The sequence below is a fragment of the Mytilus galloprovincialis genome, chromosome 5 (genome assembly GCF_965363235.1).
Source record: "Mytilus galloprovincialis chromosome 5, xbMytGall1.hap1.1, whole genome shotgun sequence".
Classification (NCBI taxonomy): domain Eukaryota; kingdom Metazoa; phylum Mollusca; class Bivalvia; order Mytilida; family Mytilidae; genus Mytilus; species Mytilus galloprovincialis.
In genome coordinates, this window is record NC_134842.1 from 79443135 (window position 1) to 79470925 (window position 27791).

The 27791-nt window shown below is 33.1% G+C and overlaps 1 protein-coding gene across 2 annotated transcripts; it reads right to left on the reverse strand.

The window, feature by feature from the left end:
* Positions 1 to 27561, reverse strand: LOC143074743 (GTPase IMAP family member 9-like). 2 transcript variants are annotated; one of them, XM_076250047.1, is made up of 4 exons: positions 27510 to 27561; positions 19536 to 19623; positions 18045 to 18073; positions 1 to 1062 (listed from the first exon to the last, which is right to left on the reverse strand). In XM_076250047.1, the coding sequence occupies exons 2-4, from the start codon at positions 19582 to 19584 to the stop codon at positions 112 to 114; spliced, it is 1029 nt and encodes a 342-aa protein (XP_076106162.1). In that variant the 5' UTR covers positions 19585 to 19623; positions 27510 to 27561; the 3' UTR covers positions 1 to 111. The 2 variants fall into 2 exon arrangements, with proteins under 2 accessions (XP_076106162.1, XP_076106163.1); XM_076250048.1 differs by lacking the exon at positions 1 to 1062 and adding an exon at positions 11591 to 12634.
* Positions 27562 to 27791: the final 230 nt, after the last annotated feature.

The following is a 27791-nucleotide window of genomic DNA, read 5'->3' on the forward strand; positions in this document are numbered from 1 at the left end:
TAAATATTACATTTTTTAATAATAAATTTATTTTTTTAGTTTTACAAGTGTTTTATCAATCATTGAACTTCTTTCAATCCAAACTGTCAATTATCATTCATGCATTCTAGTTTATGAAACAACACAGACAGAATTATCCTTTTTAAGTACTTTATTTATCTTTTCAAGTTTACTTTCCGTGTGATTTTGTAGGATAATTTTGCCTACTTTAACCAGTGCACCCATTCCAAAAAGCAATCCATATAATCTCCAACTATCTTCCGCATATCCAAGCTTTGCCGATGTAATCACGAAAATCCAAACAGGAATTGAAAAGTTGCTGATGTACTCAAGTAACTTCATTGCGTACTTTCCCCTCGAGACAATTGCATTACTAGCAGATGTCTTTATATCTCTTTTTATGCCCTCAAGATTATCGTTTAAGTAGAATTCATAGTCATTTTCCGCCACCATTTGATCAATTAGGTCTAATAAGGATTCTGTCTGCTTTTCAATGCTATTGCGATCTTTTAATTCGTTACTGAAAAACATGAATCGTTGATTGCATTTTTTAAAGAAATTTTCAAATTCTTGTGGAAGTTTCGTTAAATACTTCATCTCGGATTTTTTTATTTCCTTCTCTTGATTTTCTGTTCTTTCTGTTTCGTTTGTCTTCACGAAATCATCACTCCCAGTAAAAAGCATTATGGTATATGGATAAGGATTCCCAGGGAAAAGTTGAAGAAAATCATGCAAAGACTGTTTCTCTTCGTCTGTATATCTGCCAATCTTTGAGACATACAAAAAAACGTGAGGACCTGGGGCGACCATCGAAAAGCAGTCTAAGATTTTCAATTTAACTTCTTCAGTTGACATACCTGTTTTAAAAAAACCAGGTGTATCCACCAGTTTGATATCTTTTCCTCGTGGTCTAATAATCGCATGTCTGCATGATTCTGTGATTGAAGATGCAGAAATATTCGTTTTAAAAGTGTTATCTCCTATGATAGTGTTTCCGGTTGAACTCTTCCCCGAGCCTGTTTTTCCAACTAGAATAATTCTTATCATGTCCTTAGCATTGATCTGGAAATAATAATTGAGTAAAGACAATATTTCAAGTAACAAAATATAAATTAATGATAAGATTTCATCTAACGAAAACACAACTTGAACAATATAAAAAAGAAGATGTGGTATGATTGCCAATGAGACAGCTATCTACAAAAGATCAAAAACATTAACAACTATAGGTCACCGTACGGCCTTTAACAATGAGCAAAGCCAAGACTTTTTACATATTCCCGAATAGTGTCTTTATCCTCGTTAAACGTTAAACAAGTCTAGTCTTTATTATCTGTAACAAATCAGTTTGAACCCATTTCAGTATCTACATAATAACTTGTTCTTATCTCATGATGTTGATTATGAGTATGACGAGAACATGTTTATGCTAGATGAATAAGAACACAGCTTTTTCTTAGACAGGATTTTTAACAATAATTCACAAGGTAACAGAAAGCAAATACTCTTGATGCATACTTTGTCCTCGTCTGTCGGGCCAAAATCGCTCTTTCGTTTCATTTCTGGTTTTCAAAAAAAAAGGCTATTACCACCGAATTGACTGTTCCTCGGTTATCGTCGCCGCAAAAGATGGAACGCGATGGTTTATATCAATAAAGTCATGATTGTGAATATCGTTATTAATTACCTTCTACGACGTTTCCAATGCAGCTCTATTTATGTAGTCTGGATTTTACGATTAGAATTAAGTTTGTTTTTATATGTCTTTCTGCATTGAAATTTGAAATGAAAATACTAATTTCTAAATGGTAGGGATGTCAAAAGAATTGAAATTTCATACTCGAGTACTCGGTCATCATACTCGCCAGTACTCGAGTACTCGGATAAATCTTTAACGTCTAGTGAAAGGTTTGAATTTTTGATGGGATATGGTGTTTTTGTTATTGCCTTTCATAATGCTATTTAAAATATGTTGACATCGCAACGAAAAACAAACGTATTGTTGATGGTCTCAAACTGTATGACTATAAAGTATAACTTTTTTCTTGTTAATGTCATGCTTAGTCTTTAGTTTTCTATGTTGTATCGTGTGTACTATTATTTGTCTGTTTGTCTTTTTCATTTCAGGCCATATGCATGGCGTTGTCAGTTTATTTTCGATTTATGAGTTTGACTGTTCCTCTGGTATCTTTCGCCTCTCTTTCATGTGTATCGCTAGTTTATTTTGGCCAATAACTGATCACCGCTTCTAAAAATAACATATCTTTATATTAATTATTGTTCGAAATTAGAAACATGCCAATAAAACCACAAATTCAGAGAAAATGTGAGGAGAAATATCTGCAGATGTATAAAAGGCAAACGAGTATTCGAGTACTACAATTGTACTGGGGTACTCAGCAACAGGGTTATTTGTCGTTGTTTAAATCTCAGAAATCGACAAGGAGGTCAGTTCGAGGTATCTTAATACACAAACTGAGAAAATCGCATCCACTGGTTATCAAATCGGGCACTTGTTGAAAAAATCTTCGTTTGTTACTTAAAATAATAGTTCTCTAGATTTAACTAGGAGAAACTTGCAACAGTACTACGACAACGTTAGAGAATTAATAGATAACTGTATTATATTTGAAGCTTTGCGGACGTCCATCGGTAGTTTTACTATCGCAAATTTAGTTTACCTGGCGACGTGTAGCGGAGTGTAAAATTTTCATTAGAGAAAATTTCGCGAAAATATGTTATCTTCTTTGGCCCCTAAACTAGGTGACGTATTAGGTATGCTTCGGGCGTCACACCTAAACACCGGGCGTTATCTGGCTTCTTGTCCGCCTCAGAATGTAATAAAATTTGATAAAAAGGGGATTTTTAGGTGCAACATACGAGTTTTTTGCTTATTATTGTAAAAATTACTTGTCAATACATTCCGCTATTCAAAATGTCGGCTTCCTTAGTTACAGTCAAGCAGATAGAGAATTTTACGCTTACTATCATCCAATCAGAACCATTGATACAAAATAATTGCATTAGAATGCAAATTACGACATGTCTTATGCATGTCGTATATCTACGATAAATGATTACGATACGACATGTTGTATCGTATCTTTAGTGAAACAATTTTCTCTTTATAAATACAGTTATGTGGTATGATAGCTAATGAGACAACTATTCATCAAAGTTCAAATGAAGTGGGTGTAAGCGGTTATATATAGGCAACCATTTTGCCCGAAACACTGAAAAAAACAATATAAAACAATTCAATGGAGAAGATAACGACCTAATTTGTACAAATAAGTAAGCGAGCGGTGAGCCGAGAGGACTAGAACTGTCCAACTTAATCTAATATTAAGTAAATGCAGATTTTGATGGGTTATTGCATGACTATTGGGGAATATTGTCTTGAGTAGAATTTTATATTACACGAGCTTGTGTCCCATGGCCTGCTTCAATTTAAGATCCGATTTTTGTCTTTTGATGTGTCTGACAAATCCTAGAGACAAAATCGACAATGTTTACTTCTTCCAGTGATTGTGTGGTTTTCTACTATTTTCAAGTCCGAACTAATATTTCACTTCTTCTCAACTAAATTCAAACTTATTTGTTTTTTGTTATGCGAGCAGACTGATGATCTTTTGTTTAAATTGAACATCACAGAACGATCATTCGTTATATATATATACATATATATATAAAGGCAACAGTAATATACCGCTGTTCAAACTCATAAATCCATGGACAAAAAACAAAATCGGGGTAACAAACTAAAACTGACGGAAATGCATAAATATAAGAGGAGAACAACGACACAACACTACAATGTAACTAACACACACAGAAACGGACCAAGCATCAGACAAAATCCCACGAGAATAACAAATATAACATCAAAACCTTATCGCAATGTCAATTTACACTCAAAAATAAGAGAAAACAAACGACGCAACGTTAAATTGTAACACACACAGAAACGAACTATAATATAACAATGGCCATATTCCTGACTTGGTACAGGACATTTTTAAAGGAAAAAATGGTGGGTTGAACCTGGTTTTGTGGCATGCCAAACCTCGCTCTTTAATGGCAATGTTAAATATAACATAGAAATGACAACATAATATTACAGGACTACAATACAAATAAATAGGAAAACGTATTAGACAAAGAAACACATGATTAATGAATAAAAAAAAGCATCAGGTTAAAAATTTAATACGCCAAAAACGCGCCTCGTCCACACAAGACTCACCAGTGACGCCCAGATATAAAAGATCGAAAGCGAAAAAAAGTACAAAGTTGTACAGCACTGAAGATCAAAAGTTGAAAAAGGTTGTGTCAAATACGGTTAAGTTTGTATGCTTGGGATAAGAACATCCTAATTATTTAGAACAATTAATGCTATTGCAAACAGTAAATTTTATCAAATGAATATAACAGATATACATAATGAAACTGAAGTCTTAACTCATTATATAAAACAAACACGAATACATCAGGGGCGGATCCAGCCATTTTAAAAAGGGGGGGGGTTCCTAACCCAGGACAAAGGGGGGGTTCCAATTACATGTCCCCATTCAAATGCATTGATCGTCCAAAAAAAGGGGGGGTTCCAACCCCCGGAACCCCCCTCTGGATCCGCGCCTGTACAGAATAGACACACCCGACTCAGTCCAGGCCTCAACGCAGTAAATTAAGAAAATGACGTCACATACGACGGTGAAAAGGCATTAAAAATCACAAAAATTTGAACATATGAAATTTCTGAAACAGCAGAAAAATTACTCCACATATGAAAAACTATATCTCAAAAGTAAGATAGAATTAGGTAAATGTCGGTTGTTTGCTTACGTTTTAATATATAATACCCCGTATGATGATCTCGTGACTGCTGTTTCCGTTTTTTTGTATATTTTACTGAATTCCACTATATTTGTTTCCTCGTGTTCTTGGAAAGCGCATATAATTTATGGGCAGGATTAAAATAGATTGCATATAATTTGCAGATAGAAATAAAATATGAACAACACCTAACAAACATAACTGCTTTTTAATATACGCATCAGAAAAAAAAATGTTATGAATCTGTTCTTTTCTAATGTGTCACGAATACATAAAAAAAATTGAAAAAAAGATGTATTTGATGAACATATTCGTTCAAAGTATAACCATTTGAGGCAACAAACAGATGTCTGAAAAAAACAATGTTGCCTACCAAGACCCCTTGTGAAGGGCAGTGCAAAATACAACAAAAAGAGTATGTGTGATACGAGCCATTATAAGACTACTGACATTGTCTGTTAAAATGGTAAATTAATTCAACCTAAAACAGATATGTCAGTCTCAATGATAAATGAACAGAATAATATAGAAACAAAATGTTATTATATATGTTAGCGCAGATATGGTTTGTATGTCTTAATTTACATATTTGACCCTTAAAGACTACTTTGTCGTTACTTGTTGGTGCGTCGACAGGTTAAACATCTTCACACATTTCACAAACAAGAATAAGACACATTCGGTAAAATAACAGATACTTTTATCTTGACGAACAAGTCACTAGTAAGTTTAACCTACTGGGAATGTGATACTCGTTATTAAACATCACACAATTGTTGTGTAGTGTGACTGTAACGTGACTTTACCAATTACAACTTTTAAATTGTTCTGTTGTATTAGGAATGTTTATCATTGATGAGAGAACACGGAAGAAATAATGTGAAAACATTTTTAATACAACGATCTGTTTGCATTTTCTTCTTTTTTTATTTTATTAAATATGTAAGCCTGAAATCTATATCCAGCCTTAAATCTATGTTATTTCTAGTAATATACCAACTTCACCTGCATATGGAATATACATTTCCCAACTTATTAGGTATTCAAGAGCTTGCAGCTCCTATTCAGACTTTGTAAAACGTCACCAGTGTCTGAGCAGAAAATTGATGAACCAGGGGTATGTCAAAGAACGTCTCGTCCTTTTTCTAAAAAAGTTCATCGGAAGATACCCAGAACTTGTTGATAAATATTCCGTATCAACTTCACAAATAATACAAGATGGTCTTGAAGTATAGATTTTGCGTACTGACGTTTGTTGTCATCTTAATTACGTATTATAGTATTCTTTTATATGTCTTTTTTAGATATTCATTTGAAGTGACTCTGTGGTTACGTAAAACCACATACTTTGAACGGCAAAATTATTTCATTTATTGATATTACTTTTACTTAAGGATCTTGACATACTATGAATGACTAAACTATTTTATTCAATAAGACTACTTTTTCTGTTTAGTCTGTTTTTATGATATACATTTGACGTGAAACTGTACTTATGTATCCCGTCATACTTTGAACCACATCATTATTTTATTTATTATTATTACTTTTACTGTTAAATCTGGTTTTTGTTATATCTACTTTACGTGAGTCTGCATTTATGTATGCCGTCATACGACAAAATTATTTTTATGTCTACCTGTGCGAATTTCAAACGCGCAATTTTACACCAGTAATGAAAACCTTCTATCATTTATGGGTAGACTTTACATAGATAAATTCAGCCGTATTTGACGTGAAACTGTACTTATGTGTCCCGTCATACTTTTAACCACACCATTATTTTATTTATTATTTTAACTGTAAGTCTGTTTTTTGTTATATCTACTTTACGTGAGTCTGCATTTATGTATGCCGTCATACGACAAAATTATTTTTATGTCTACCTGTGCGAATTTCAAACGCGCAATTTTACACCAGTAATGAAAACCTTCTTTCATTTATGGGTAGACTTTACATAGATAAATTCAGCCGTATAAGAAAAGCAAAATGAGAATGTTAAATTTGATGTATGCATTTTTGTGCTACTTTGTTACATTTGTTGTTTATGTAGTGATATTAAGATGATAACACAATATTGACTGTTGTACCCCTATTTTTGACATTTTTACTCTTTGAGTATGTTTGTTTTGTTCATGCATCGTTGACAATGTAATGGAATTCGATGCGACTGTCATACAAGTGAGAGGTTTAGCTAGCTATAAAACCAGGTTCAATCCACCATTTTCTACATTAGAAAATGCCTGTACAAGGTCAGGAATATGACAGTTGTTATCCATTCGTTTGATGTGTTTTGACTTTTGATTTTGCCTTTTGATTTTGATTTTCCTTTTTGAATTTTCCTCGGAGTTCAGTATTTTTGTGTTTTTACTTTTTTCTATATTACGCCATAGACGTTCCAAATGTATATCCTTTATTGTCTGAAATCTATGTCCTGTATTTTCTCAAATCTATGTCTTTCATTGACTCAAATGTAGGGTAATTTTTGTCTCAAATCTATGTCTTTCATTAAGACGTCATCAAATATATTACGTCACCGCATAAAAGAAAAATTGGCAGAGCAGGACACCACGAACGATGAGGGATTTTTTTTGTCATTATAATACTGATCACAAAAACAAGCCTTAGATATGATTCGATTTTAAAACTGCTATATGCAAGTACTATAAGTGACGTCCAACTTAGTGTAATCACACTTGTATTGAAATAATTGTAACTTAGATTGATTGTTCACAACTGCATTCAGGGTACATCCTTAATATTTGGTAATATTCAGCAACATTAATATTATACCCCGGACCCTGTTACACTAGTCCAAGATCGCACCACGATCTCTAAAAAAAAATGCTTTTGACGATCGTAATGCAATCGTGTAGATCGCAGTATCAGGCGGAAACCCGGTTGAAATAGAAAAAAGCATTGAAGCTCTTTGTTAGAGAAGGCGATAAATGCTTACTGAATTGTTTACTATAGTAACAAAAATTTGTTAATAGAAACAAATAAAATGACAATTTTCTTCTCTATTACGAAGTGTTTTATTTTAAAAACACCATTTGCATAAGTTTTCAATTTACATAGTTAAGCAGAACAATTATGTATCAAGTCCACGACATGGGTATCTATCAAGATGGATATAGAAATACATAACCTCCGATATTTTTGAAAAATTACCACGGACGGAGAACATCAATCTATTATCTATTAGTTCAGTAATTTTCGTGTCTGCCCTTCCATTAGGGACAACATAAAAAAATCAATGAAGGACAAAAAACTTAATTCAAATAGTTCGGGTACTTGGGGGGGGGGGGGGTGTAAAAATTGCTGCAAGTTATGTTTATTAATTGACATCGATTTTATATATATCCTTATTGGTAATTCAAAATCCTATATACCTTAGTATAAGACAAATAACGGATACAAAACGGACACATAACGGACGAGTATTGTAAAAAACGGACGCTTACCGGACCTTTCATCCGTTGAACGTCCGTTCAAAGTTTTGAACATGCTCATTGCTTTCCATCGGACAGAACGGACGTCGACTGATAAAGCGGACAGTCCGACAATGAGCGAAATGAAACAGATATCGACCGACGTCTAACGGATAACAACATGCGGCTTACGGACATGAACGAATTCAAAAAAAAAAAGTTATCGGTTCGGCGTCCGTTCACGCTATCTGGTGAGGTGTGACAGGAGTTTTAATCACCAGTCACACCTTATTGAATAGCGCAAACGGACGCCAAACGGATAACTTTTTTCAATCCGTTCATGTCCGTTAGACATCCCTTAGTTTTCGTTTTATATCCGTTCAGCATACGTTTTATCCATCAATGTCCCTTCTGTCCGGTGGAAAATTTTGAGCATGTTCAAAACTTTGAATTAAGGGACGTTCAACGGATGAAGTGTCCGTTGTACATCCGGTAGGCGTCCATTTTTTACAGTAGGTGTCCGTCCCGTTTCCGTTTTTAATCCGTATCTTCATCAACGGACTCCCAACGGATATCAATTTTGTCAACGGAAACCCTTTTCTTTTATCCGTTAGGCGTCCGTTCGTGCTATCCGGTACGTTGTGATCACAGCTGAAGTGAGAAATAAACACATCTAGACTTAGATTTAGAATAATGTGTTAAAAAGGGACACATATTAACTGCGGGACAATACCTTGTGTATACTATAAATATAGATATAAAAGAAGATGTGGTATGATTGCCAATGAGACAACTCTCCACAAGCGAACAACATGACACAGAAATTAACAACTATAGGTCACCGTACGGCAAACCCCATACTGCATAGTCAGCTATAGAAAGCCCTAAAATGACACTGTAAAACAATTGTAGCGAGAAAACTTACGGCCTTATTTTAAAAAAAAGAAGGAAATATGTAACACATAAACAAACGACAACCACTGAAATACATGGTCTTAACTTAGGACAGGCACATACATACATAATGTGGCGGGGTTAAACATGTAATAGCGGGATCTCAACCCTCCCCTAACCTGGGACATTGGAATAACAGTACAACATAAGAACGAATAAAAAAAACAGTTGAAAAAGGCAACTCACCAGAAGTACACAAATACAAGTGGACGTGTATATCAATTTCATTTCAAAAGCACACACGGCGTGTCAATCTAGTACATAGGAGGGTTTATATTCGTGCAACATTTTCATGTACTCGTCTTGAATATGCATGTAGTTAGACAATGGGTGACAATGACTCATTCAAACACCAATACTACAATCTTTGCAGTTTTACTCCTGTTCATATTGATTATAAACATAGAAAAGACGTTATAGAAAATAACTGACCCACTGACATTTACTTTGGTGAAATTGCTACCCGTTGATATATATTTTGACAATAAAAAAGAGACCCATTCCTGTGGCACGTCTATGTATTCTTTATAAAGAAGGAACCACATACCACGATATGAGGCTGTCAGAATAAAGGTCGAGTGTTGAAGATTCACAGTTAAGCACTGATTATGTAAATATAGCACAGGGGATGCTAATTGTCCCGTGCTAACGATTTTTAAAACCAAGTTCTGTAGATAAAGTGATACAGTTGTATGTTGATGTTAACACCAGCACTGCAAATGTAAGTGTAGCGATGTAGATATCTAAAAGCTAGCTATTGAGATGTCAAGATAAGCGATGTAGGAATAAATTCTAGCTTTTGGAGATGTCAGTTACACCATTATTGACTATAGCTTCTGTGCAAAACTGCATCTCAAACGCTAGACTATTGATCCCCAGCGCTAGAACTTTAATACTTTACAAAACACACAGTTGTTTACTATTTAGACTCTATTACAACCAAAGGTCTCTTCAGAAGCTGCTGTCATAACTACAGACAAGATTTAAGTTACAGTTGGAACGTTTTGACGGTTGTATATGTAATTGATACTAAGCTATAGTTGAAAGTTTCATTCACCAGAAGATCTCAACATTGTTCCAGAATATCTCAACCGATACCAGAAAATCTCAACATTACACACTCATGATACTTTATAGCATATTTCGCTTAATGCAATTATATAAGTAAAGAAAAATAACAAACTGTAATTTCATGTTTATAAGGTTTTAGAAAAATACTAATTCACTGATATATACGTGAGTTTATCAATGATATCGCTGTCATTTTGTCAATAGCTGACTGCACTGGCCACATTTACCTGCTAGAGAAAAGTCATTCCGATGTCATTTTAAATCAGATTGGTCCATGTTATACACGAGAGAAACCACAATTCAATTATCTATGGCATGACATTCTCCTATTTTACAAAAAACGCATTGATTTTCAGTAAATTGACGAAAAGTCGACATACCCTATGTTTATTTTGGATAATTTGAACCAGAAAAGCTCAATAGGAAGTGCCAGAATACTTTTTTCCGTCTCAACCATTTGGTTGAGATTAGATGGTTTACCAGGCGTGATATTTTTAATAGACACTGAGTCATACAGAGTACAAGTTGAACGACAAACATTCTTTAACGGTATTTAAACAAGGGAAAACAGTTTAAAACAGTTACTGTTTCTTATTCAAAATGTCTGAACAACTGTACAATAAGATAAATAAAAGCAGTGCAACCATACGATGGTATTATGTCATTGAATAGCGGAACAAGTCCATTGAAAGATGAAAGCACTAAGAAAGAACAATTGTTTTTCTAATTAATGTATATGTATTTGCATTTTATCACAGACTTTGTGTTACTACGGTTTTTTTATTGGGTTTAGTCTTCAAATTGATATATTATAGTGTGTTTTTCTATGTTGTGATGTTGTACTATAATTTCAGAAAATTGAGAAAGTTTGGTACCATAAAACCATTTAATCCCGCTGCAATTGTTTGCACCTATCTTAAGTCAGGAATCTGCCGTTCAGTGGTTGTCGCCTGTTTCTGTGGTTCATAAGTGTTTCTCGTTTCTAATTTTTATATAGATTATACCGTTGGTTTTCCCGTTTGAAAGGTTTTACACTAGTAATTTTGGGGCCCTTTATAGCTTGCTGCTCGATGTTAGCCAAGGCTCCGTGTTGAATTTCAGATAGTACCCCTTTAACATAAGCATCATCTTTTAATTTTAAGTAGTTACATGTATATACAGAATATTTCAAAATTAATCCTTCCAGTTACAAAATATTTTTTTAACAACGGTGCTGCAGTGATGTTAAGAATCCTGGTTGAAATGATCAATGAAACCATATGAATATTTATCATAATTTTATTACTCAAGCTAACAGTCATTAACAGGAAACAAAAGAATCAGAATATATATACAATCATATTGATTGTTTTCAATAGTTTTGTATTTCTAATATAGGAGAATTAATGTCTACAACAATTTATTGAATCCGATGTTCAAGATAAAACACATCTATAACGTGCTTTGCTTCGCTTTATTCTGATAATAGCCTTGGTTACAGTGCTCATTTGACCTCCAGCTGCACCAATATATGCTCCAAGTATAGGACTTGCAAAGAAAGCTCCACCAACTGCAGCTCCAACTACAGCTCCAGTTCCTCCTCCTAAAATTCCTACTACTATATAATCAAGAAGGCCCCCCTTGCAAGCGATATTTCGTTTTATCATTGCGTATTTCCTTCTAAAGATATGCAAATTCTTATCCGCCTCAACAATCTGCAATTCAATTTTTTCTGTAATTTCACTAAGAATGTCATTAGTATAGTGTTTATCCTTATTCTTGAATACCACTGGCTTAATTGTATCATATAGTTCTATCCACTGATTTTCATTCTTTTCTAATGTATTATCAATAAAAAACGTTCTTTGTTCTATTGAGGCAATAAAATCTTTCACCCACTTTGGGACATCACGCAGAAACTCGTCTGGGCTTTTATTTTTTAATGAATCTTTTCGAGTAAAACATATGATCATAAATTTTTTCGCTTCACCGGAAAATATTTCATTAAAGTCCTTTAGAGTTTTTTCTTCTTCGTCTGTTAACTTTTCGCCACACTTAAACACGTAAAGAATAACGTGTGGACCAGGCGCTATCATCCCAAACGACTGAATTATTTCTAGTGCAACTTTATCTACTGACATCTCTGTATCAAAAAACCCTGGTGTATCAACAACTTCGATAACCACTTTGCCATCCCATATCATTTGTTTTATATCTCCTTTTTGTGTTATTGATGATCCACTTAGATCTGATGTAAAACCTTCATATCCTAGTATTGAGTTACCAACTGCGCTTTTCCCATTCCCAGTTTTTCCAACTAATATGATTCTGATTTTCTCATCATATTTTGGAGATTTCTCTTCCTAAAACAGTTTCGTTTTAATTAGTATATTTATCAAGTAATTTGAAAATTTATAGGGTCAAAATATTGAATGTTTTATCCCTTATCAAAATGAATAAAAATGATAGTGGAATATGCGTGAAAAAGACAAAAACTAAAGTCATTTGACACTTCGTAAAAGACTTTATTTATATAAATGAATCTAAGTTTTACTGTAAAACAGTTGTATGTAGATTTTATTGTAAAAGAAAACTCTTTATTTTTTCAAAATCTTCACAAATTTCCTGTATCGAGGTATTATCTTCAAGTAGTAGTTTTCCCCCAAATTTCGCGGCATGCAGGGAACATAAATACATGACCTCTAGTGACAACTTCAGCCACTGCACAACACAAGAGTGATAAGAAAACTATGATAAAAAATGTAACAAACGTGCACCGGCAGGTAAATAGTAATTCACGTGCTCAGTGTTATCAATGGCACCATCCAGTTAACTTCGGCAACACACTCGAGAACAAATTAGTTTGCGATCAACAATCACTGAATGAAATATTAATTGACGATATTACGCTATAGATTCGTAATAAGTTGTGAAGAAAAAAACATGCCTTATGATTTAGGTATATATGCATAAATTGATTCAATAATGTCGGTAACATTGTAACTACAGGAAACTCGTTACACATTACATTTAAACTGATGGATAAATGGGCGTCGACAGTAGACACGTTTATATTCAACAAATAGTCTCTAAAAATGTCCAAGATTTAACAGAGGCTTTTAAAGATCTGACTTCAACATCAAATGCACCAACAAAAATCCCAACAAAACATTATGATTTCCCAAAGATGACAACCAACGAGGTTTATTAATCTAATGCTAATTAAAGTACATGAACTCATCTATTTTAATACCTTGAACAGGTATTCCTACAATAAACAAGGCCAAAAAGGGATATTAGGTATATTAAGGATGTACTGAGGTGAGGTTCTGGAATTTGTGTTAGATGTTCGGAATCCTTGTTTTTTTATCATATGATACAAGGTAAAATATTTTGCCCAATAACACCCATTTATCTTTTCATATAAGACTTCATAGCTCATGAAAGGTCATTTGCCAAAATTGAAGCAAATTCTTGATTTATTTTCGTTTTGATTTGAGACCAAAATAATACCATTGCAAGTATAAGGTAAAAGTCCGAGTCAGGCTTTTTCCGCCATATTTTAAAAATAAAATATCTCGAAAAGGAGCTCCATGACCTAATAATATTTTTAGCTTATTTTGTTTCTTAACTAATGCTCTTCCCATTAAAAGTATAAATTTTAAATTCTTGATTTTTTCGAATTTCACCTAAGTACATCCTTAAAACCAATATAGATTTTGTTTGTTAAAGTTCATGAGAAACATTGAAATATGAATTGTCAACTAATATCTATTCAAAATTAGTTTTGTATTAAAAAAAGAAATATTTTACTGAAGTAAGCGTATTAATATTGGTAGGTGATTTGTAGCGTTTATATAACATGTATAACTTATTGCTTTGTTTAGCTTAATACCAACAAAATAAAAAGGGCTTTAAATTTAAAAACAGATCACAAAACATCAACTAATCTGATTCAAGATCGATCTATAATATCAGGCGCATTTAACTGGGATGTTGTTTTGTTGTTTTCCGCAACCTGGATGCATCTATCTCTGTCCCGAGTTTTTCAATGTTTTACCGCCTTTTCGAACCGGACGACATCTAACACTGGTTGGTGCTAGAACACTTCGTGTTACAAACACGTATAATCTGGTCATTTCTGGCATTGTAACAAATGGACCCTTTGTTGTGATACAGATGCAACACTTTGCAGATGTTTTACATACAGTCAGGCTTGATAGTGTTGTTGATTTGTTCTGTGGTGTCTTCTGACGACCTAGACACCGGTACAGGAACGGTGGTAGTAAATTTAGTAGAAGTATATACACAGTTGGTTGATTGGCAATATGAGTGTGTCTGAATATGTAACATTTAAATACCATTTTTATAACCGTTCTTGTTAAGTGTTTCGTAAACATGGTTTTTGTTGTTTTAAATTTTTTCTACTATGACCTTTTTTATTATTGGTAACTCAAAAAACACAACATTTGGGATTCATTGCTTAATAATCACGTACTTCCGGCAATTGTGCATTGCATGTATACACAAAGAAGAAGTTAAGCACCTCTTGATATATTGTATTATATTTTTTTTTACCGAAATGTTAATTTGAATATAATTATAGATTTTAACAAGACCAATGTTCCTTTAAAAAGTTGTGATCATACAGGTTTGACCGGTTATTAAGATATCGAGGTATAATGCACGTAAACCATGCCTCCCATGCAAATCACAAAATGCAGTTTCCCCGCGCTTCAAATTTGAATATTTGAGTCTGTCGATTTGAAATCTTTATTCACCATCTGTGAACATGGTACGTAGACGAATAACGGAGTCTCAAAGATGACAGATTATCGGCATGCGCTCATCAGGGTTATCATATAAAGCTATTTGATGTCACACGGGCTACTATTATACTGTAGTCAGCAGGCTTGTGAAAGACATCCAAACCAATAGCGTAAAAGACTTGCCTAGATCCGGTAGACCATTGGTAACATCGCTGCGAAGGTGAAGGTAGGGCACTGCAAGGCCTGGTTAGACGAATACCATTCGCAACAATTCCTGCTTTTATAAGAGAATGGTCATCTTATAGACAGCTATCAACCGGAACCTTGAGGATCCGGTTGAAATCAGCAGGACTGAAGTCAAGAAAGGTAATAAGACGTCTCATGTTAACTGACTTCGTTTGGCATGGTGCTTAGCTCGTCGTTGTTGGAACTCGAAGAACTGGTGCAAGATCTATTGGTTAAACGAGAGACGGTTTTTCTTCTGCATGTAACAGATCGAAGATTGAGAGACATCAAAATACAGCATATACCCAGCTGTAGGAACATCAAACATCTCTCATTACCGCAAATTGGATTTGGTCACTATATGAGGAAACCTTAATGGTGATCAATACATCAGAGAAGTTCTGCGGCCAGTAGTTGTACCTCATTTTTATAACCACCAATTAGCTCCAAGACCTGTATTTATGGATGACAACGCTAGGTTGTAACGTTTAAGGGCGGTTATCGCATTTTTGCAAGGCGAAGCAGTAACTGCTCACCCAAGGCCTGCCATGAGCCCGGATCTAATTCCGATAGAGTATATTTCGGACACGTTTGGCCGTCGGGTACAGGCAATCGAACCACCTGCACAAAATTTACGTCCGTTGGCAGCAGTTGAACCGGGAATGGCGGTATATATCACAGCGAGAAATCCGAAGACTAATTTGAGGGATGAGATGCACGGTTTATGCCTGCTTTTAATCACTTGATGGTTTCACCCGATATTGAATACTGAACTATGGATAACGTTAACAGACTTATGTTTTCTAAGTAAAATGACATCAGTATCATGCATAATGAACTCAGAAGATCCATACTTGAAATGGACACGTTTAGTGTAGAAACTGGACTTGCGGTTTTGTGACAAAAGAGGGACAAAAGATACTAGAGGGACAGTCAAACTCATAAATCGAAAATAAACTGACAACGCCTGGCTAAAAAGGAAAAAAAACCAAACAGATAAACAATAGAGCAAATGACACAACATAAAAAACTAAAGAATAAGCAACACGAACCCAACCAAAAACTAGGGGTGATCTCAGGTGCTCCGGAAGGGTAACCAGCTCCTGCACCTCATGTGACACCCGTCATGTTGCTTATGTTATAACAAATCCAGTTAATAGTCTAACTCGGTAGGTCACATTCATTCATGACAATCTGTTCATTAAATTAACATTTGTGTTGCAATTTGTTGTGTATTTCTTACAGCTTATGTTATGTCCTTACAGTCTGCATTACTAATATAATTATGGCACCAGTTGTCCCAGGATCCAATGGCCCTTATCGTAATATTTGTCAGTTCGACAAAACGAGGGCGGCTTAACTTTTCTTTGTGTATACATGATAAATGTAGCCGGGATAGAAAATAACCCACACAGCACGCAACACATTTATCCTAAGCTAATGAGTTTTTCTTGTTTTTCCTTTAATAAAATGGTATGTAGCCAAAATGTTCAATAATGACTCTATGAATAACAGATTATATATAGAAACATAACAATTTAATATTTCAACACAAAATATGTATAAAATTTACGTGAGAATTGAACTCATTTTTAAAATGAATCTATCATTCACACTTCTTTTTGCTATTGATAGAGTCACTGCAACGTTTGTAAACACGTTGGAAAATAAGCAACTATATAGGTACAATTTAGAGATATTCACTTTTTTTATTGTCAAAAATGTAGGACACTAAACCAGTTTCAATTTAGAGGAAATGGGTTGTATAAACTACAAGAACAATAAAAAAAAACATAAATTTGTTTTGGTTCGAAATGTCCTTCTCGATGAATTCCTTGTTTTCCCAGCTAAAAACACGGCGAATTCCGCATAATTGACTTTAATCTGTTTTAGGGGTTAAATAAACTTTTTCAGACGTATCATAATATACAAAATCGATATACTAGTATTGATCAAAATACATCTATAATTTTTATCGTAAATTTTAATCTTTCAACACTTCTTGAAATTGGCCCTTCTGTGAACAAAAATAAGGGGACATTTGCTCTACCTCAATTTTTATAAACGGACAATTCTAAATGATTCAATGTTCATCGCTTAACTTCTGGTGGCAAGTATGTCGTGCATATTCAAATTAACAATAAATCGAATAAGTAAGTAGGTCCTGTAACAGAGGACGTTCGGGAAAAAAGTCCTAGAAATTTAGACTACCACTGACAATCCTGTTGTTGCCTCTTATACAATATAAAAATCGACATAAAATGTAACAAACTTTTTTTTTAAAAGTTTCACTCAACGTCTATTTTCAATTTGTATCATTTCATATAATGGTAAAATTCTAGCACAACCCACACATTAAGAAAAATTCTTCAATTCAAGTGAATCGATTCTTCCGATCTTGTTTTTCCTATCATACATAATAAAAATGTATAAAAGGCCATTACAGCACTTTATGAAAGACTGCTTTAAAGAACATTGTCGAATTATCTGGGAAATCTGATGTTGATAGGCGATACGATTAAACAATAATTAAACAATAATCATTTGCATATTTTTTTGTTAGGTTCAATGTATGAAATAAACTATATTGAATTTTGAAATGCCCTTATTTGGGGCGAATTTCAATTATACCTTATCAAGGTAAATATATGTTAACATTTCATGCACTTGCAACTTCGGTTTAAGATTGCGATTCTCTCCAACTCTGCTTATTCATACATGTATATTTCATGACAGAAATATTTTCAAGAGGTTTCTTATTATAGTTGTAAAATATTACCTCTTCTTTGTACTCTCTTCTCCTAGGAGCTGTAAATAAAGCAATTAACTAAATTTGATAGCGGTAAATAAATGTAATGGTGATGATCGTTAATGAGCAAATTAAAATACACTCCTAATTGAAAAGAAATAGGATATCTTTGCAAGTATCATTCACGAAAATTAGGTTTAAGATGTCAGATATTTCTGATTAACGAATTCATTTAAGATTTTATGAGTAGGAAACTATCAACAGAGGATCTGATAGAAAATTAGGGACCTCTCAACAATAATTTCAAATAGAAAAGCCTCCAAAACAAAAATCTTTCTGGTTATCGAGTGTTTTAGATGTGTTCATTGGGAATGAGTGAATAGTTTGGGTTATGGTTTTGTTCTTGAAATCTTGTAAGAGGAAGATAAATAATTGTTTGTTTAAGAGCTTTTGCTATTATAAGATGTAATGTTAGGTTGAGGAAATATTGTCATTTGATGTTTTCCTGGTTCGAAAGTTTCAACAAATACTTCGTCATCCGCCTTTTACGTAAAAATGTCTTTTCATGTAAAAAGAATAACTAAATAAAAATAGGAAGCCAAGCATGCGCGGATTTATACATTTTGAAGGAGTTCATACCTGTAAGAACTTTCGAAAGTTCATGCTAAATGAATATAAACGCTAATTTGCACTATACCTGCACACTAAGTTGTAATTTAAAAAGTACGTCAATTTACAATGTGTCTTTTGACGGTGTCATGTTACATTACTGTTTCGGCATCTGATGAAGATCGACGTTTGTGAAACGTTTAAACCCGCTGCATTTGTATGTACCTGCCCTTAGTCAGGAGCATGTTGTTTAGTGGTTGTCATTTGTTGGTGTGGTTCATAAATGTTTCTCATTTTTCGTATATACATTTTTAATGTTGATTTTCTTTCTTGTTTGAATTGTTTTACAATAGCAATTTTTCGGGCCCTTTATAGCCTGCATTGCTGTTCGATGTGAGCCAAGGGTCCGTATTGGAGACCTAACTTTGACCTATGATTGTTTACTTTTAATACATTGTGATTAAGATGAAGAATTTTTCATTGGCAATCATACTAATTCCTATATACTTCACAAGGTAACAATCCCTTGAAATACATGTCATCCTACCAGGACACAACATTTTGTCTCAAAGCCAACCAGTATTCGTCATACTCCTAAATGCTAAGTAGAGAAGTAACAAAAATCAATTGTAAAGTCTTTGGTATGAGCGACCGGTTTTCATACCAACAATTTTCCGCACACGAGGCGAACACGCTACCAAAAGAACACTGATGCTGATTGTAAATCTATCGTTGTTGATTCAATTATTAATTCATGAAAATTGTGTTCTTTGTGTTAGGATGTCACTCTCATTCGCTGACGGTCCATATACACAAATTGGCCACGTGACTTCTTCGTGTTTTTTTTTTTAAATCATAATTGTAGTATATATATTTTTTATCTAAATCGTTCTGGACAAAAAGAGTCATTACCAGATAGTGGAGTGTATTTATCATTTTTGTCGTTTCCTCCTTCTGCCATACCTTTTACGTGTACACGTTATGTTTAGTGTAACTGAATCTACAAACAAAACATTAAGTGAATTGTTAAGCATTTTTATTTCATATTCTTCAAATTTGAACGCTTAAAATAGAATTAAAAAAATTGGTTGAACAAGCGTAAAATCTGTAATTTACAGGTTCAATTTATTGATATAAAAATGAACAGTGAATGAGGGGCGAAAGAAACCAGAGGGACAGTCAAACTCATAAACCTCATCATGAAGCCTATAGGAATTAGTCATATTTGTTGTATGACATCATCTTTGAAGAACAGAGTTTTCTAGCTGGCGCTCATACCAAATCTGCTGATATCTATATTAACAACGAAGTTCAAATTAGAATACCGCTGTTCGAAATTGATTAATCGATTGAGAAAAAAAAAACAAATACGGGTTACAAACTAAAACTGAGGAAACACATCAAATATATATAAGAGAACTACGACACAACGGAAACATAACACTAAAATGTAACACACACAAAAACGAGCGATAATATACCAATGACAATTTTCCTGACTTGGTACAGGACATTTAAAGAAACAAATGGTGGGTTTAACCAAGTTTTGTGGCTAACCAAACCTCCTGCTTTTATGGCAATGTTGAATATTAAAATGACAACACTTCAAGACAAGACTACAATTTTGCCATGTGATTATGAAATTTCCGAATTGATATTCCTCTAATTTCAGTATTTTTGTGAATTTACTTTTTATACTATACATGGTACAATATATAGGACAGAGAAACTCACGAATAATAGCTATCAAAAGGTACGAGGTTTATAATTTAATACATTAGACGCTTGTTTCGTCTACACAAGACCAGCTAGTGACGCTCAGATAAAAAAAAATACGAAAGCCAAAACAAGAACAGAGTTGAAGAGCATTGAGCACCAAATGTTTCAAACAGTTGTGCCTAATACGGCTTAAGTTTTCTGCCTTGGATAAAAACGTCCTTATCATATAGAATAATTCATACTTTTGCAAACAGTAAATTTATAAAAATGACTATATAATAGATATACATAATAACATCAAAGTGGTGACTAACTACAAATTTACTCATTACTTTGTTGGAGCAGTTTCTGTTTTTGGAGCACACTTCTGTATATGAAGTCCATATAGTGTGAACATGCACGAGCATAACGTATCAACTGAGATATGTAAACACCATACGAAGGGTTAGACACTATTCCCAGTATATGTTTCCTTAAAAAAAGGCAAAGAACCTAACACACTAGAATATTAAAGCATCCAATATATTCTGTAAATAGTGCCCACCATTTTAACAAAAAAATCGATAAATCTTAAAATGTAGTATATTCAGTCTTACATCTTAGTGTTGATATGAGTTTTGATAATCAAAACATGTTTAATTATGAAATTTTCTATGATTTTTTTAAATAATATTTTTTTGACTTACAACCTATATGGGAATAAAAGAATTATAAGACATTGATAGCAATATATTTATTAACATTCTTCTTATATATATTTTTTTAAACTCACACTTATCATAATCTATAAATTTACCGTTTTAAAATTATATACCGGCATATTTTTATCAAATGCTCAGACTAACACAAAAAATCTTTCGAACAGTTATAAAAAAAGATTGGGTTAAGTCATACTAAGGAAGAATATAGTAGGTATTACTTGTAAATTGTTTTGTTATATCTGGTAATGAAAAGAACATATTATTTTACAGATGAATAACAATTTTTCATATGCATATGTGGCAAACTGGTTTACCAACTTTCAAAAGGTGTTTAACAATTATATCATTTTACCTTTTAGATTTTATTAAAAATATTGAATTTGACTATAACATTAAGGAAAGTATGCAAAATTATGTAAAATGAAATTTACAAAATTTGTACAAATATCTTATAAATTTGCTAGGAAACTTCATAGAATTTAACAACTATTTCTATGGATTAGTTTATATAATTGTTATTCTTAAACATTTCAAAGACTTCGTTTAGATTATCAGTATTATGCAATAAAATATCAATGAAAACACAACTTAATAAAATATAAAAGAATAATATGAACAATTTGAAAAATGATTATCTGAAATATCAATTACTTAAATTCTATCTCGTCAATTTCTTTCCGAATAGCGACACTTTTCAACTATGTTATACTTTTTTTAACGTGTACTTCAATACAGAAATACTGTAGGATGTATTGATTTATACTTGTGGTTGCTACACACCAAAACAATGTTTTATCTTGTTTATAGTTTATTCATGTTACAATTACTTTACGCAAATAAATGCATATGTTTACTGATTAAATTATGGGGTCTGAAGAGCATGTATTGCTGACCTTGATATATGCGTGTCTTTAACAATGGTCACGTCCCATTATTGAGGACAGGAATGTAGATATGAGGGATTGCAATAGCTCACATTGCCTTCTCGACAAAGTGAACTAACTATGCAATTTTCAAAAAAGATTAACAGCAAACAATTATTAGCGTTATACAAATAGAAACATCACTGTAAAATCTTATGTGTCCAAATTGCACCCCATCTTCCACATTCACTTAGAATGGTACAAGTTAACAATTGCAAAGACCCGGTGGATGGATGCATCAAAACGAGTCTCTGAACAGGTCAAACGACCAAAAGAAACATAGCAGCACTTAATCAAAAATGGCGTAAATAAATTAAAATAAAGGATGCTTAACTTCAGCATTTAGAATCTAAAACTCTACAAACAATGCTCAAGACCGTTATGTCAAATAGACATTAAATATTTATCAATAGGTCTTGGAACTTTTTGATGAACTTTTAGGAAAACAAGGACGACATTTTTAATGACAAATACATATACCTTGCTAATTAATTGTTGGTGTGATACCGATGATGTGTTACACAGTGTGAGAAGCAGCTGCAAGCTCGTGAATATTGTTTAAATTGTATGTATACTCCATACGCGGTTGAAGTCGTTTTGTTGCTGCTAGGTAAAGTGAAATTTATAATTATAAATTGTCGGCTAATACATCAATTTGTACATTGTTGGAAAATATAACATATTTTTACTCACTACTAAAAAAAAGGAGGCTCAACGAACTCCGCCTTTCTCTCGTATCTTAATTAAACATGTTAAAGCTTTCTACAAATACATTTTACTTATTCAGACAATGACCAAATTTTTTATTTGCAACTGACGACTGTAAGAGGAGGTGTTTACATTTATATATTTTTTTAAATGTGTGGACGGCAATCTACATGTTCATTAATATCCAATACCTCTGAATTGTTAAAAATTCATTTACAGGAAATATATTATTCTATATCTAAATTACATTTTAGCATTCATAACGTGGTCAGTCTTCTGAATTTAGAAACAATCACATAAGCCTACCAGTAAATTATAAATATAAAAAAGGAGATGTGGTATGGTTGCCATTAAGACAACTCTCCACGAGATAAAGCCTATCACTTGATATGGTATTCCTTAACATACTAAGTTTTGCAAAAAGACTTGTTTTTTTATATGCATGAATTAATTTTTTCAAGCCCTCGAAGCTTAGCCCATTGTTTCATCGCACCTTAATGTGCTATACCATTGTATATTAGCAAACAATCATCCATCGTACTTTAGCGTGAGGCATCATCGCACTTAAGCGTATACCATCGCACTTTAGCGTGATCATCACACTTTAGAGTACCATCGCACTTTAGAGTCCTACATATATACAAGTCTAAATTGAAAACTACATTAAAACATAAGATTGTTTTGGATAAAAACCTAAATTCATATGCGTTTGCATGCGAAATAAATTTCTTGGTTACAGTGTTCAATACAGCACACACTACATTTTCGAAAGACACGAAAAGTAAAAAGTCTATTTTGACAAAACGTATTTGATAAACAGGTCGAACAATGGATGTTCTTTAACCCTGTTGACTGCCATGGCGATTGCCAAATAAACGGATCACCAGATGAATTAAAATAGATCCTAAAATAAATCAAATATCCATTCAATAAATTACTGTCAAGTAAGAGTATTCCTCAATGCTTTAGTTCCGACTTTGATTTGTTTTATATTTGTAAAGACGTCAGAATAACGTATTAATAAACTTCTTTGAAGGTAACTCGTTTGAAATTTCAAAGCCTAACAAATAACTACAACAGAGTTATCTTAAGGTTGTTGGTTCGTTGATACAAATCCAAATTAAGAATTGTCTGTTTGTCATTTTTTGTTTTAGCCATGGCGTTGTCAGTTTAATTTCGATCCATGATTTTGACGGTCCCTCTGGTATCGTTCGCCCCTCTTTTATGACTAAAATTAATCATTTATTATACTAAAACGATGTGTTTAATGACTGAATATTGTTTAAGAAATAAGTCGCTACTTCTTGTTAAAGCATGTTGCTTGTAAATGTTTTTTCCCTAACACGAACAAACAAGGTCTTGTAGAAAGTCTGAGGTCATTTTTCCGTAAATAAAATCTGTCTTTCACTTATCAGTTCGTTACATTTTGCAGCTTAATTCAAATGACGTGTCTTTATTTAGGTTGGCAATATTGGCATAAACCCAATCTTAGCTTACTAGGTAAAGTGCGTGCACGTACAAATGTTGTACGTATTGCTAAAACTCATTTATGGAAGCTTTATATATAGCCAACTGTTGTCTTAGTTAATTTAAATTGTGTGTGATTTATTTAAGTTGTGTATAACGCAATAACACAAAAATTGTGCAATGTATACTGGGCTGGAGTAACACTCGGGGAAGACACGTCCACCAGCAGTGGCATCGACCCAGTGGTGCAAATAGTTATAATTATAATTTAATACGCCAGACGCACGTTTCATCGTCATAATTCTCATCAGTGACACTCAGATCAAAATAGTTATTAATTCAAACAAGTATAAAGTTGAAGAGCATTGAGGACCCAGAATTCCAAAACGTTGTGCCAAATACAGATAAGTCAATTTATTCCTAGGATAAGAAAATTCTTAGCTTTTCGAAAACTTTAAAGTTTTGTCAACAGACAAATAATTAAAATGACCTTTTAATTAGTATTCATGTCAACACCGAAGTGCTGACTACTGAGCTGGTGATACCTGCAGGGAGGAATTGTCCACCAGCAGAGGCGTCGACCCAGTGTTGTAAATAGTTAAATTCCAAAATGTTGTGCCAAATATGGCTAAGATAATCTATACCTGGGATAAGAAAATCCGTAGACGGCCCGGAAAAGAATAGCAGTATCATGCATCTGATTTTAGAACAACTCTGTCCTCACTGTGTGTATGTTCAGCATGGTATAAAATGTTTTCACTTTCTATGAGACATGTTCTTGCAAATCGTACACTGTAATGCATCGAGATGCCGACTTATTTTCAACCAATAAAGATTTTGATAAATCTGTCCTCACATGTGATACTTCCTTTTCAATCTAATACTAATTTGAAATTCTGTTTACTTGTATAATATTATAACGAAAACTGTGATACATAATATGGTTAATTAATTTTACAAATCAATGCACAGTTCATTGAGAAAACAAAGAACTAATCACGTTTCACTGGTGCAGCATTTAGCTTACTTTTGTAATGTTTATGTCAACTCGAACTTCATTTACTTGAATATCCAAAAGATTAAACACACTTAAAAACCAAACGACCCTTAAATTGGTTTTCACCTTGAAGTTCATGGGTTAATTGAACTAGGACAACTAAATAAAAATACCTGATAATAATAATAAATCACAAAGCTTCATAAATTAAACAGTAAACAAGACACACGCTAGATCATAACTACAAATGACCATCACAACATAGACTTCCTAGTATTATTAGGAACCAGAACATTGTCGGTCCATTTGTAACAAAAATACGGATTTGAAGTTCAGATGTTAAACCATATATATTACTTATTACTAATTTTTTCAACGTATATCGAATCTGCTGAAGTAATTTATACGACGGACTTACGGTAAAATCTTTATAATATATACATTTATTACATGTACAAATAATTCTAGTTAAAACAGTGATTTTATTTGTGTTTTTCCCTGCAGTTTTCAGATGTTATATGCTATAGATACAGCACTTATTAAAAAGGCTCTTATCGGGACCTTTTATAGCTGACTAGGCGGTATGGGCTTTGTGTGGGTGACCTAAAGTTGTTAATGTATGTGTCATTTTGGTCTCTTGTGGACAGTTGTCTCATTGGCAATCATCCAGCATTTCGTTTTTATATCTTATAATGTATGATGTTTATGATACGCCATATTATTGAATTTAGTGTACAAATCATGAACAGAAAAGAGTTCAATTTTACTTCTGAGATCAGTCTATCGAAACAGCAGTATTTACGATCACAGTTGTGTAACGTCGATTATGGTTGTTTTCAACGTCATGGCTCAACATTTGGCATTTACGAAGTTGAATAACCGATACACATTTTAAGACAGTAGTTATTCAGGTACTAGTAAATTAAAATCGTTAACTAAGCGTCTTTTCAAACATTCGCTGCTACACTATAATTCATTTTAACCAAATATACAAAAAAAGAAGAACCCTGCATTGAAAAGGTCAAATAGGTATTTAACTAAACATGTTTAATAACAATTTCTTTTTATACTAAACAACATTGGCTAGAGATATAGGGGGAGGATTGAGATCTCATAAACATGTTTAACCCCGCTGCATTTTTGCATCTGTCCCAAGTCAGGAGCCTCTGGCCTTTGTAAGTCTTGTATTATTTTAATTTTAGTTTCTTGTGTACAATTAGGAAATTAGTATGGCGTTCATTATCACTGAACTAGTATATATTTGTTTAGGGGCCAGCTGAAGGACGCCTCCGGGTGCGGGAATTTATCGCTACATTGAAGACCTGTTGGTGACCTTCTGCTGTTGTTTTTTCTATGGTCGGGTTGTTGTCTCTTTGACACATTCCCCATTTCCATTTTCAATTTTATAGTATATGCAATGGGGCTTAATAACCAAAACTTGACGATCAAATACAAATAATAGACATAAGAAGATATGGTATGAGGGCCAATGATAATTCTAAATCCAAGTCACCATTTGTAAAAGTAAACCATTATAAATCAAAGTACGGCTTTTAACATAATTAATCCGTACAACGATTTCTAAATAAAAAAAATATAATAAACCTTGGGTTTTCAGATTAACCAACTCACAAAAAGAAGAGGAAGACATCAAAAGGAAATTTGACATCAACAAAATGAAAAATGGTGCCATTGCAAAACGCAAAATGACGGAGAGGTGAATAAGTCAACAAAACATTTCATAGTTCATAGACAACTATTAATTGAGCAACTAAACCAACCCTTTTCCCTTTTACAAGAAAAATAATGGATATGACCGCATTTGCTCCGGAAAAATAGGCCTTTTCTGGTCAAAATATTTATATATCAAAACATACTAAAAATAGTTATCAAATTGATATCATACAATTGTTACAAAAATAGATAAAATCAAAATGTTTGACAGCCCCATCTAAGTGTTGAGTTTCGATGACGATATGTCATGTTTTTGTTAACACTTCGTTTCACATTTAAAAACAAATTTTTGCATGTCATTATAATTTTTCTTGCACAATATTTTGTCAAATATCAAGATTTGCGACATAAAAAATCCAAAGTACAAAAGTAAAGATTTTAAAAGTGCTGTTTTTGGCATTACAAGGAATTTTGAAGTATGGCTTACTATAATATCATTGGTCATACCTGATTAAAAAAAGGATTCATACAAGTGAAGATTTTCAACTAAGTCTTCTAAAACATATGCAAAATTGTCTGTACTATTCTTTTTTTAAATACATCATTTAGACTATCAGTAGTATACACATGAAAATAAGTATAACTAAGCATATAAAAACGAATAAGTTACAAAAATCTATCATAAAGTTTAACTCACAAAAGTTATAACACGTCAATGTCTTCCTGAATTATTTTGCCTTTTATCTATGAATTACTTTTTAAAACTGTACTACAATGAATAGTCAGGACGTATTGATTTATCGATAAGGTTGCTACAAACCAAAACACTTGTTGAATAATGTTTAAACTCGATCGAATTTTACATTGATTTCTTTTAAGTCTATAGTTGATATGTGTTTAATCATAAACGTGGAGGACCAAAAGAGTCTGTGTATCTCATCTTCATGTATTTGTGCATCAACAATGCATACTTTCCAAT